Raw genomic sequence first — 14,017 nt, 5'->3', positions numbered from 1 at the left:
AATTTCTTCTCAGAGAGGGTGATCAAGCATTGGAATGGGCTGCTCGGAGAAGCTGTAGAGTCACCACTGGAGGTATGCAAGAGACATGCAGACAGGTCACTAAGAGACATGGTTTAGTGACAAGACTTGGTAGGTCAGGTTGATGCACTTGATGACCTTGAAGGTCCTTTCTAACCCAGATGATTCTATGATTCTGTCCTTTTCATTTGTGCTTTTTATGTTTCCATGTGCAATGGTTGAAACTGAATGACTTATGCCTTTGTTTGTCTTCCACAGGGTGAAGTGAAGAAGTAAAGTCTCCCAGCTGAACTACTATGAGGTCAGAAGCCTTGCTGCTATACTTCACACTGCTACACTTTGCTGGGGCTGGTTTCCCAGAAGATTCTGAGCCGATCAGTATTTCGCATGGCAACTGTAAGTATAAGAGGCCAGAGGTCTTCATTTGTTTAGCAGTGATCACTGGACTTCAAGTCAACAGTATTTTGCAATTTGTAAGTGCAATAAATAAAGTTGTTTTTCCTGATTTCTCCCAGATCAACCAATTCACATTCTCAGATACTAAGAACAAGACTTTCTTACACTGATTAGTGACTGCTGCGTGGTAAGCTGCTTGATCCCCCAAAACCACAACCTTTCTCCTCCCCAGACAGACCTTTCAGTAGTATAATCAAAAAAATACCTTGTTTTATCCAGCAGAAAATGAAGGAAACTTTTTTTTTTTTTCTCCGTGATCAAGCAATTCCTCACCTGACTTGTGAAACTGTAGTTCTGGATAGCCCTTGATACATCTCAGGGTATCATGCACAGCACACTGAAACAGCTGAGTTCTAAAATCATAATTGGTTGAGCTAATACAAATATACAGTCTTACTTCGTTAAGCTCTGATGGATTCTATGTTAGCATTTGGCCTTTTTGGCTGAAAATGTAGATTTAAAAACAAACAAACAAAAAAAAAAAAAACAAAAAAAAAGGGCAAGACAACGAATCTTTTATAACTGAATATCGCTTCTTTGTTACCAGCAGTAATTGGCAGACTAAAAAATCTAGGGTAACACAGACAGCTGCAAGTCAGTACTGAGATTTACTGGCTAAACAGGTGGAGAGCTTTCTCTGCATTTCACTATGCAAGTCAGGCTTAACATAAGTGATTCTTTCACATTTACCACAGCTCAATTATGATTACTCTAAACAAAAGTCTTCTGAAGTCCCAAAGGTTGAGATATTTAATAAGAAGTACTTAGTACGTGACTCTGTAATAGCATGCTAAGGAATAGCAGGTCAGCAATGAATAGGCTTATGTTTAAGTCTACTTTGGACCAGGCATTTATTTTGCATTAAATCTCCTAATTGTCCTTGCTTACTGTGCTTTGCGGGGTCCTGGACACCCTGAAGCCTGTTTGTCTTGGGGAACACAAAACTGAAAGACAGGCTCCCAGTGTGTAGTTGATGTGCTCCAACTGCTAGTAGGTATCTGGATTACAGGAACATGGCAGAACTGCTCCGAAGCAAACCTCACTGAACCCTGTCTGGTGTGACCATTGGGTCTTCAGCACCAACTTTGTCCCAGTCCGAAAGGGCGATGCTGATTTTTCACATGAAACATGGGGTGACTTCTCTCCAGCATACCATGAAATGCATGTGAACATACAAGCCTCAGCTCCTGCTAGATCAGTGAGCTACAGAGGAAACAGTACTGAATAAAGAAGAGTTTGAAAGTTGGAACGTGACATTTTGTATGTAGGTCTTGGTCAGAAGCATTAAGCTTCTGAACATATAACTTGGTTGGAATCTGATAATTTGTTTCTCCAAGAGTCCTCAGTGTCTGGGGACAGATAAGTTTCTCTTTCTATCATTTTGTTATCAGGCTTTCTGACACATGGCACTCTCAAGTGCTTTGCAAAAGATACACTGGCAAAGTCAGTCCTTTGACCAAACTTGACAGGGAAAATACCTTTGGAGGACAATAGCTAAAAACGCTAAAGTGTAACTGAGTTTCTGAAGAAACAAACTCCATCAAATATCTCCAGGTTTCTGAGAAAACATATTGATGGGGAAAAGGCTCAGGCATGGCTCGATGTTAGTCAAATCTGTATAATGACTGAGCACTAGCACAGGTTGCCGAGAGAGTCTCCCTTCTCAGAGATGTTCAAAAGCCATCTGGACATGGGCTTGGGCAACCAGTACTGGTGGTCCTGTTTGAGCGGGGGCGGGGGGTGTGGATTGGACCAGATGGCCTCCGGAGGTCCCTGCCAACATCAACCATCCTGTGATTCTGTGTATATACTCAGACAGCAGTTCTGCCTTACGGTGATGTTCATCAGAATTTTATCCTCTTGTCTTCTAATTGTCTTTTCATTTATTTAACTGTCTCCCTAGTCTGTGCATCTAGACATCACGATCATGTATTCATGCAATCTAACAGCAAGGTGGATCTTGGTCAAAAGGGTTCACTGTTGTTACAGAGTGAATAAATGCTCTTGCTGATTGGTAGAGAGAGGGAAATAGAGAGAGGGAAAAAGTTGGCTTGTTGATAGCATAAACTCAACAGAGGGCTTCCAGTCAGTATTGTTGTCCAGTTGCCAGAAGAACTGCAGTATCCGACTGGTTGCCAAAATAATATGCAGTGACTTTCATTTTAAAAAGTTCAAGTAGTGGTTACCCACAGTTTCTCAGAAATCCCCACAGCTGCTCTACAATAGCAGTCCAATCCTGTAGGAAAGCCATGCAGCTGGCAGTTTGAGCCACGCAGAGCCAAGTCTTTTGCTTTAACCACTACCAGTTCAGTCATTGTGTTGATTGATGGGCCACTGTAAAACAGCTTTGTCCTGCTAGATACATTTTGGCAGCCAGGAGCCAGCATTTAAACTCTGCAAGCAGTGAAAGAAAAACTGTGAGAAGTGCCATGTACCTGTGTGCCAAGAGCTCTAGAGCAGCTTTACATTCTAAAGAAATTCACAGTTTTTGTCTTCTAAAAAAGTAATGACTTTCTTCACTACAACTGCAAAGACTAACCATGCAGAACTGTCCAGCTCTTTGTGCCAATACCTTCCTGCCCCAGGCCATGCTGCTGGGGGAAAAGAGAAACCACATATTTCAGCCACAGCCAGGCACCAAGTTACTCTGTGTTAGCATGGTTTCAGTTTGTGATTCTCTTACATCTTGTGCTTCTTCTCCAGAACCCTGTTTTTCTTGCTTTCCCGCAGATACAAGACAGTATCCGGTGTTTGTGGGTCACAAGCCGGGACGGAACACCACGCAGAGGCACCGGCTGGACATTCAGCTGGTCATGGTCATGAACAGAACCCTCTACGTTGCTGCTAGGTCAGTAGGCCTCTCCTTCACCACTCCTTCCTTGCTGCTTGCAGAGCAGAAGAGAGAAGAGGAGAGATATTCTGAGTTCTTCTCTGCTGGGCATGTTATTTTTAGGATTTTCTCACACTCAGAGAGGGGTTTGCAGCCTGTTAGTAAGACATATTGGACACCTTGTTAGTCAGTCAACTAAGGCTTAGTTTTGCAAGGTACCAAGCCATTCCTTTCAGGACTACATACCTCCGCCTCCCTTTGAGTCAGGGAAAAGGGAATTTGCCATATAAGTTTTTCAGTGCTGTGGAATAGAGGTCTGTCCTCATCCTGTAATTTTGCTTGTGCACAAAATTAATTACATATTATGGAAAGTGATTCTGCTAGTGCATAAAAGCATGTTTGGATAAGAGTTGTTAAACTTTAATGTTGCTGGTTTAGGCATATTTTTAAAATCATAAAACAAACAATCAAACAAAAAGTGAGGTGGAAACGTGTTTGCTACAATTCTTTTGATGTACTCAGAAAGGTTAATTGAATTTGGTGTTTGGATTTTTATTTTTATTTTTTTTTGGAGAGCTATATGTGTTGATACAAACACATGCCCCTTTGTAAAAATTGCATATAGAGCCACCCATTTAGTCAGTGTAGCTCAGCATAGCCCTATCAGCCTCGCTGGCGCTACACTGATTTATACAGCTGCCAACCTGGCATAGATCCAACATTAACACTTCCTCTCCCTGCTTGCTGTTAGCAAAGGAGGCTGACGATTTCATAGTGGGAATTACCTGACGGAAACAAGACGAATGCAGGAAGGGCCCTGATTAGCAAGGGTGGGTAGTTCATCTCAAGAGCTCTTGGATCTAGATCCTGTTTGGGAAACCTGCCCCTCTAGTAGTAGCTTATTTCCTGACATTTTTCTGGTCCTTCTCCTCCACCTGAGAAATGTGCAACCTTCTGTGTGCCATAGAGAGCCAGGCTGTTGCTGCAGATGGGAGCATGAGAGGAGGTCGGTGGGATGGCAAGAAGGTGAAGGAACAGATGCTGAACAGGCAGCCCCTCACCACCAACCCCGTCCTCAAAGCCCTTGGTAGCCTCCAGGAGCTTCCTTTCAGATGGTCACTTCCCATCTTCTGCGTGGTCAGATGTGTCCTGTGGTCTCCCTGTTGACCTCCACTCAGCACTAAGTAATCTGTTGCTTTATACCAGCAGAGTCATTGGGTACCGTTTTTACATAGCTCTTTCTTTGGCTGCTTGAAAACTGCACTTGTAACTGCTCACCTACCCAGGCATTGCAATCGTGTAGGCTAAACACAGCTTCTTCAGGCTTCTCACTTACTTGAGTTTGTATTTCATCCATGTGGCAGGCTTTTGGTCTCTTGCTCTTGCCAAGCCGTGTTGGTTTCCCTGCAGCCTCCACTGCCATAGCTTTTACTCCCAAAAGCAACATCAAGAGCCAGAGTCTTAAAGCCAAGTTGTTGTGGAGTTTGAGGTTTTCCAGCAGAGAACATCATTTTTTTCTGAACACTGCCAGATTGTTTTTTGCTTTTTTCAATACTGCTTTTTTTCCTGACCTTCCCAAGGGGTCATTGCACTGCTCCCTTCTCCCGGGGGTGCAGATCACACATCTCTGATGCCCCGGCTCCCAGCCTGCACTCACATCAGGCCTAGCCCTCGGTGTGGCAGGGCCTGCTCTCAGGATGTGCAGAGAGACCTGCACCAGCCCCTCGTTTTCTCCTTGCCTCAAGTCCGCAACATAGCATGTAGACCAAATACTAAGAGTGGCTGTAGGGCACAAGAATCCCTTCCACAAGGGATTCACGTTCACCTTGCAGATCTGTTTGTGGGGCAGTCTACTGCCAGGCGCTCAGGCCTGGTGCATCTTCCCCCTTGTGCAGGAGCTGCGGTGGCACTGGCTGCAGTGCACCATGAGTGGGCAGCCCCAAGAAAAGGCCACCCTGCACTTTGTTCCAGCCCAGGGCTTAGTATTTCTGCTGCCTTCAGTGTGATAACAAGCAGGGCAGGGGAGCAGGCTGAAGCCACTTGGAAGGTGGCAGCAGGATTTCCTCCTTTTCATAGCTGAGTTCCCTTTGCTTTCCTTATTTGTTTTCCTTTAAACTAGGAAATCATTTGCAGGGAGAAGGTGGTAAATCTGCTTTTGTGGATTTTGCTCTGTTGTGCTCATAGTTTGTTCCCAGACTGAAAGATTGACGCAATTAGAGTCACAGTGCCCAAGTTTCCCAAGCCCAAGCTGGGAAAACCCAGCTAAATATTCTGGAACATGAAACTAGTGTGTGCACAAGTTATATAAAGAATGCAAATATTTGGGGTGAATACGTGTATTGGTGTGTGCATATGCATTCTTACATATTCTGTAGCTATACACTTGTGTAAAATATTTTACTATAATAGAAGTGCTTCTATACTCCTTGAGCCTATCGACCTGCAAAGAAAGCATAAAGCCTTAGTCTGTTTTGTATTTACACAAGCAGAAAAAATCTTCTTACATTTTTTTTCCTCTGGTAACTGAGAAACTCTTTGACATATTCTTTTCCCCTTCCACATGTTACTGAATAAAACTCCTACTGGGCTGAGAAACCTGTATGATGTAAGTTAAAATTCAAAGGTCATTTTTAAGTAATAAACTTCAGGGAATTAGTCATCCTTTGGTAATTAGTGTGAATGAAAGTTTACAATACTGCTTTTGTTTCAGAGGCAGTAATACATCTAGAGACTGAAGTAAATGTGTACACAATTGAAGGTGTTTCTTAAACAGTTTTGTAGCAAGATTCATTGCAAACTGCAGCTAACATAAATCCCTTAGCCATCATATCAGGTGTTGCTTTCATGCTTTCAGTATGGCAGTGCTAAATTTACATTTGTACCATTAGCAGAAAAGCAATCAAAACAAATGATTAAACATTGACAGTTTTGTTTTGGTGTTGCCAGTCTTGGGTTTTACTTTGTTTATTTGCTTGTTTTAGAAAATCCAGTGTTTACTCTGCAGATAGTCTCCTCCAGGAGGAGAGGACGAACTCAGGTTTCAGAACTGCTGGCACTTTGTTACTGAGTGACTGGCACAGAACATAATTTCTGTCTGTCCATCATATCTTTTGTCATAGAGTGTGTGTGATTTCTGTATTGAGTACTGTCAGATGTAATTCTGTGTCACTTTGGAAAGGCTTTCATATTATCAGGCAGAGATAAATTAGCATAACTCAACCAAAACCCATGAAACCATGTTGCTTTGCATCTAGGGTGTCTGAGGTACAGTGTTTAAGGAGCAGCTGTTTTCTTTTTTCTCATGGGAAGGGTACCATCTCGCTGTCTCTCTCACACTCACACACACACACACACACACCCTTTTCTAAGTTTGCCATGCCTCCTCCTCCCACTGTCTTCTGTGGTGGCTGCTTTTGTCCACATTATCTGTCACCCTTCATGTGTGCGTACAAAACAGTTTATTGAGCCTGTGAAGCATTGGGATGGCTCCCTCTTCACTTGCCGTTACACATTTCCAGACGCTGCACCGAGTGGCCAGGGGTCATGCACAGCCGGTGGCATGATTTAAATTCCCTTCCTCCACAAGATTATGCCATGGCAACAAAACTCGGTTCTGCTGACTGGAGGTGGGAAAAACGGAAGCTCTAGGATTAAGTCAATTTGTGTTAGAATAACTTAATTAGCAGCGAGCTGTACACATACCACAGCTAGTAGATAGTAGGAGTTGGGCAGCAGTGGGAAAAGGAGGGCAAGGACAATCTGGTATTGTCTGTGGCTGGAGAACCTTCCCCATGATCTGACAGCTCTCTCCCTCTCTACTGTCATTGTCAGCAACTTTGTTTCAAATGCAGAATGAGAAAAGGATATGTAATTTGCCTGATACTAACCCTCTTTTAGATGATCCCGTAACTCAGAGTCTGAATTTTCTTTGATCTATTCCTTAAACCAGAAAGAGAGCCCCCTGAAAGATGTTTTACTGAGGACGGAACTAAGCAACTCAAGCCTCTTTCTGAATAACATCACTGTACTTTTAATTGTCTTGTTTATAAAGAAAAAATCTTAACTGCTGTAAATTAAGACTGATAATTAAAATCAAGAGCTGTGCTGGAAGAACATTTTTAGAGATCCAGCAGCACCTAATTTGCAATTCAAGAGACTTTGTTCCCACTTTTATATAGTAGGAGTAACAGCAACAAAGGGCAATGTACATAAAAATGGAATCGTGCAGTAGTCTATAAAACTGATACAACACTAACTGGTAATCTGAGCCCAGCACCAACCCTGACCACTGCTCTGCCAGTAAAGTCAGGCCAATAATAAACTGAGGCATTAAACCAATCTTGAGAGAAAATGACAGTTCTGGTTTTACAGAGTCTGGAGGAGAAAAAAAAACAACTCCTCAGTTTGGTGTCTTAAAAAGTAAATAGCCTCAAGTGCTGTAGCAGACAGTAGGTTTTAAAAAGCCAGTTCCATGTAACAATGCTGCCTCTTTTCTCCGCGTGAGAGAAGTGTTGCTAATTCTTGTTTAGATAATGTTTTGTGTTTGCTTTATTTGAGAGAGAGCACTGTTTCCCCCAAACTCAATAAAGTGAAGCTAGTCTTAACAGCAGAAATTTCTAAAATGGAAGCAGTCTGTAGTCTATATCTTACTTTCAGCAGACGCCTGTGTAGACCCCTCTAATGCCCTGGATCATTCTCCAGTTGCACAGCTTCCCACATTTTGAAAAAAAAGTTAGTGTTATTTCAAGGAGAAATGAGATACTCCATATTTTTTCTCTTCGTTCCCAATTTGGTGTGGCTGTTACTACAATGTTGTAACATATTTTTTTTTTCAGATTTTAGGTTCAGAAATGTCCTTGTTCTCAGTTTGTGCAGAAAAGAATATTTAAAAATGCCTCTTTGCCTGAGTAGCTGAGTCTATGTACTCTTTCCAAAGAGAGATTGGCAGCTAATTGTAGAGAGAGTCGGGCTCTCAGGAAGACAGAAAAACAAATGCAAGCTTAGAAATGTGAACTTTTTGCAGAGGAATATTTTACAGTTTAGTTTGGCCATCAGTGTGTGAAGAGAAGAATGATTCCTAGGAAGAGTTTCATGGCTGTCAGCCTTTTGCCTACCATATTGTCAATCAAATAATCACAGCTGAGGTTAGACACATAATTAGAAAGAAGGAAAGAAGGAAAGAAAAAAGCATTAACCTCTTTTTAACCCTGAATGGCTAAATATGACACAGTGACTGCTAGCCCAGGATGCTGGCAAAAGCTGTCACAGACTATTGCAGCTGATTTCAGATACATAAAAGCATCTGCATGCTAGACCGTGGCATCTGCTCTAAGTCCTATGGATTAGAAAATATATAGGGCTCATCTCCTTTGCAAAATATTATTTGTTGAAACAATCCCTTTTAAGAAATAATACTGCTTTGAAATTTTGTAGAATTTTCCTTTTTTTTTTCTTCCTTTTTTTCATAATGGAAAGGAAGATAGTTTATTTATGGAAGTGCTTTTCTGGGAGGAGCATGCAATGCTGTTGGTAATGTTTCCTGGTGAGACCTGTGATCTTTTTTTGGTATGGATTATGGATTACCTCATGATAGATAATTCTCCTCATAATAAATTAATGGTTTGACTACTTCATTTGACTTTGGATTCATTTGCCTTTGTTTACAGGGACCATATTTATACTGTTGATATGGACGCATCACATACAGAAGAAATTTATTTTAGCAAAGTAAGTAGCTTTTATCATCTTCCAGGAACCAAGGACACTAGAACGAGCTTCAAATAAATAGGAAGATAACATTGTTTCAAACAACTTGCCAGCGCTGCTATAAAAACTGTAATAAGCAAGTAAGATGGCATTGCTAATCATATTTGGGGAAAGCTAGAATAGCAATCATGTCCTCTGTGAATTTCTGATAAGTGTTTTATCTGGGCTGATAAGCTATCCATACTGAAGTACGGCGCAGTCCCTGATGGAACATACGTCAAACATATTCATTTATATTCAGCAGCTTTCTATAATGGCTATACTATCCCAATTAAGTATACTGAAACTTTCATCATAAAAAGCAAGTGCTATTTACATATTTTCATGCACACAAATTCACTCATGCAAGTACTCACTAAATAAAATCTTATTATAGCATCACTTTGTAGATGTATTCACATTATCTCCATGGGAAGTTACATTCAAATTAAGAAAGAGCTTTGTCTGCATTACCACATTGCATATTAACATAAACATGCTAGAAATAATCTCCCTTCAGCTCCTTTACATTGCACTCACTTTATGTAACATGTGGCAAACAGCCTTGGTCCAGCAGACGACCATATCAATTTGACCATTGGGTGGAATCTGCTGTAGGAGGAAATAGTGTTTCATTATAGCTATGAAAGATGCTGAAGATGAGTTTATGTCTTGCTGCTCTTCAAAAAAGTGAGGTCACAGGCTTGTCGTGAAAATGAAAGCAATGTTGCTACATCCATGCTTATTCTTTCAGTTTGAGGTCCTTAAGCAAATGGATAGTGCATCAGTTTACTAATGGGAAACACTGTCAGGAGGAAAGTCATGGTTAGAGTGTCTAAGGTGTTACTACTATCTTAGGCCACGCGTTCTTAAATAAAGTTTGATTATAATTAATCAGCCTACCATGTGTAACATTTTCTGGAACTCACCATAAAATAAATAAGTAAACAAACAAACAAATAAATAAAATAATAAATTAAGGCTGGGATTTACCTGTAAGTGTTCCAGAGGAAGAATATTAGTGGATAAAATCAGCACTATCATGATAGGTTGAGCACTCTCTGAGCCAGTTGGTTAACTTGAAGTGATAAGAATTAGCAGAATTGCAGTCTCTTTGCTAATCTAAAACATTGGCTTCCAAAATACATACTCCTTTTAGGTTCCAGTCACAATATATAGTCCATAAATGTTTATTCTGATTTGCAATTTGTTATTATTACAAATTAGAAGAAGAGAGCATCTAGTACTTTTAGGAAAGTGCTCATATTTTCAAATGTTAGCCTGGTGTTGAATCCAATAGTTTTAGGCTTTCAGAAAAAAATGGGACAGATTTCTGGTCTAATGAATAGGCAGCGACACAAAATTAAGTGAATGCTCCACATCACTGATCTTTCATTGTTACGGTGAATTAATCATGGAGAAAAGGTGTGGAAAGCTTTCAACAAATATATGTTCAACAGTAAGTCTCCCCTAGGGGACTTGTACTTCTGAAATCAAATGCAACAACCTCTGGGCTCTAATTGATTTCTTTCTTGATCCTTGCAGAAATTGACATGGAAATCTAGACAAGCTGATGTAGACACATGCAGAATGAAGGGAAAACATAAGGTAGGCAATTTTCATTTCTTCTGCATCTGCCACTTTAGTTTAGCTGCTTCACTACTATCTTAGCCTGCTGTCTGTGATGTGGAATGGATCATGCTATTCACTTCTCTGCTTGTAATTGCTTTTTCCATCAGCCTACTGAAGGCTTTAATTTGCAAAAATACTTTACTTTTAATGTGATAAAACATTACGACAGGAGCCACAGCAACATCCTGAAATGCTTAGAGCACTGGAGATTTTGAATATAATGCCAAATGTCCTGATTTTGCTTAACATTGCCTCAAAAGCTAAATGCTGCTGTCCATGCTCCTGTACAAGTTTACTGAGAAGTTGTGGAAGCATGACTGTGTACAGATATAGAAGCACTGTTTCTCACACCAGTCTTCCCTTAGTGTAGCTTATGACTAACACATGTCGAGTCAGAATTAGATGAAGACTCTGATTCTTTATACCTGCTTCCTCTTCTAGTTAAAGCTGCTTTATACCAGTACATTGCATTGATGATGGTGTTGTCTTACAGCAACATAGATGAGAAGATTAGATTTTCACTCTTGAGGAAGGCAACAGTGTTCAAACAAAATTATGCTAAGTGAACAATAGCAGAATCTGAACTATAATATGAATATCATAGCCTCAGTTCTGTGTAACCATTTTCACTAGAATGGAAATCAATTGCATCTTGCTCATTGTCAATTAAACACAGCTGAAATAAAGCCCAGAATATCACAGTGACTACCAGCCAATTTCATTTTAGACCTGACGATGAAAGATCATACCAACAAAATAAAACCAGACAACCAAAATACAGTAGTTTAAATATTTTTTTATTATTTTTTCTTCAGGATGAATGTCATAATTTTATTAAGGTTCTCCTAAAAAGAAATGAGGATACATTGTTTATCTGTGGAACAAATGCATTCAACCCTTCTTGCAGGAACTACAAGGTATGTGATCTGTTTGTGGGATTTATGACCTTTCTTTCTGTTGGATTTATTGTGACTATGCTGGCAACAGCATGATGTGTGTCATTCAGCAGTTCCTCTTTCAACCCTGTAGCATTTATTCTGATTTGTTTCAATGCTACAGAGCTCAATGTTGATTAGATTTCTGAGGACTGCTTGGATCGGTTACCTGCTTCTTTGCAGCTCCCACACATCAGAGTTTATTGCCACTTTGCATTGCCCCCCATAAGTGCAAAGACCTTCGGATTCCTGCTTCCAGATGCAGTGACTCATTAAAAAGTTCCTAAGCTTGCCACTGACACCCAGATCAACACAGGCTGATGTTGAGCATTATCTCTGGGGTAACATGCTTTATATGTCCCTGTGGTCCTGTTTTCCATCCCAGAGCCAGTTCTGAAGACACTTAAGGAGTCAGTGCCCTATAACCTGGGAAGATTAGTATTGGGAACCTAACAGATACAGAAGTTGTAAAGATTCTGCAGTGTTACATACTGTAGCAGTGCCTGACAGCAAATCTCCACAGGTAAAGACACAACAGCAGGGCGGTTGTGGATATTGGACATTCATTCAATGACCCCAGTTTCTTCTTTTGACATAGTGTGTCTCCATCATCTTCATATTGGAAGGGTCCATCTATTCAAATATTTCCCATTTTCTCAGCCATGCAGCAATATAATGTGATACAACCCCCATCAGTGGACGTCTTTGGAGTAGCTGTGAAATTAGTTCAGTTAGGCCTTGATATCTAGACTTTGTTTTTTCAGGCACTGCTATGTCTCACAGGTCATTTCTTATCCTTCGAGAAAAAGAAAATTTAGCTTCAACGATGCTGCTTCTAATGAAATCATGGCTCAATTCTCATTCTCTTCAGTGTTGTCAGATTAAGAAACAACATAAAGACATTAACATTGAGGAAAAAAGCTTCCAGAGTGGTATTCACTGTGACTGCTGCTCTTCCTTGCTTTTTCTGCACTGCTGATTTACCTTGTTTAGCCATTATAATGGCCATAGTCTAGGAAACACATTAGAGGAGTTCATCACAGTCTTTTCTTTTAGTCTTTGGAGGAAGAAGCGGATTTATTCACATACGAGCTTGCATCATGGTAACCATTTGATACAGATGGCTGGTGTTCTTGTAACAGCCATCTCTCCTCTTCTTCCTCTCCTTTCATCCCACTCCTAGTGTGCAGCGAGGCTTCCTGGCTTGAGTGCAGTATTCAGTACTACAGCACTGTTTTGTTATTGCTTCATGCTCCATGCCATTAATGCAGCTAACAAATCTCTAACAGCCACCTTTGTTGGAAAGCTGTCTTTTAATACAACTGCAGATCTCCTTGGCATCTGGTTGTGGGGGTTATAAATGGCCCTCCTAACCATTGCTGCAGGCATCTCATTCCCCTGATGCATGGCCTCACCTGTTGCTAAGCTGCTGCTGCCCAGGCAGTAATGCTTCTAGGAGTCAGAGCAGGTCACCCCGACACCTCCCTTGACCTTTCCTCTGTAAATTTCTGAATTACAGAAAGAGAGCACTAAAGAGGTGCCAAACAGAAAGCAGGGCTGTCCCTCCTCACTGCAGAGTGGAAGTGCAGAGCAGTCTGCAGTGCTGAGATCAGTACAGGGAGAGTTGCTTGGGACTGCAGCTCATTTCCCCCCATTACTAACTGAAATAATTTTCTATCCTCAAATAAGTGCAGCTAATTCCCTTCACAGTGGGTTTTGACGGAAAAGACACATGACAGAAAACAAATGCTGACAGATCATCCCCACTGGAGGACTTAGGTGCTGTAACGTACAACCTAGAAGTTGGTGGGAGTAGGTGATGGTGCCAGATGGGTTGTTTTTCATGCTTTGTGAATCTGTACTGTATGTGGTTTTCATAGCGTGAGCTCCTCCAATTACTTGAGTATGCTAGGGAGATGCTTATTCCCAAAATACTGCAGTATAAGAATCTTAAACAGGTAAGAGCTGTACCTTTTCCAGATAGCCTGCTAAACCCTCTTGAACTTACTGCAAAGTTGATCTGTGTATTTGTATAATTATCGGTGCCTGGGGTGAATTTGTCTCCCAGGAGTTACACTTAAGCCTCAGACTTCTGCACAGATTAATTCTTGCCTGATGGTAAGAGGATTTCTCCGTGACACAGACTCAACTGATGCAGTAACACTTGGAGAGCATCCTTCTGAGTATGTAAATCAAGGAAGAGAGCACCACTGTTGTGACTAGAGCAGAAGGATCTCCGGACTTTGGAGAGAAAAATGCATGTGCGGATAATTGTCCTAGTGTTGTTTCTCCTCACTACTATGGCTTGCAGTCTTTTGCTGTGTATAAGAGTGCTTCTGTTGGATCACTGCTCAGGATAAATTTTGAGTCCGTGCCAGAACCACAGACCACATAGCCTGCT

General features: G+C 41.1%; 1 protein-coding gene across 8 annotated transcripts in view; it reads left to right on the top strand.

Moving 5' to 3' along the window:
- Window positions 1–14,017, top strand: part of SEMA6A (semaphorin 6A) — a 129,230-nt gene that overhangs the window by 50,929 nt on the left and 64,284 nt on the right. For all 8 annotated transcript variants that reach the window (XM_066988699.1, XM_066988700.1, XM_048052110.2 and 5 more), the window contains exons 2-6: window positions 277–414; window positions 3,205–3,322; window positions 8,971–9,031; window positions 10,595–10,657; window positions 11,497–11,598. In XM_066988699.1, coding sequence (XP_066844800.1) covers window positions 315–414; window positions 3,205–3,322; window positions 8,971–9,031; window positions 10,595–10,657; window positions 11,497–11,598 — 444 coding nt within the window. In that variant the 5' untranslated portion in view covers window positions 277–314. The remainder of the gene's footprint in view (window positions 1–276; window positions 415–3,204; window positions 3,323–8,970; window positions 9,032–10,594; window positions 10,658–11,496; window positions 11,599–14,017) is intronic.

The sequence above is a fragment of the Anser cygnoides genome, chromosome Z (assembly GCF_040182565.1).
Source record: "Anser cygnoides isolate HZ-2024a breed goose chromosome Z, Taihu_goose_T2T_genome, whole genome shotgun sequence".
NCBI lineage: Eukaryota > Metazoa > Chordata > Aves > Anseriformes > Anatidae > Anser > Anser cygnoides.
This window is presented reverse-complemented; position numbering and strand designations above follow the sequence as displayed.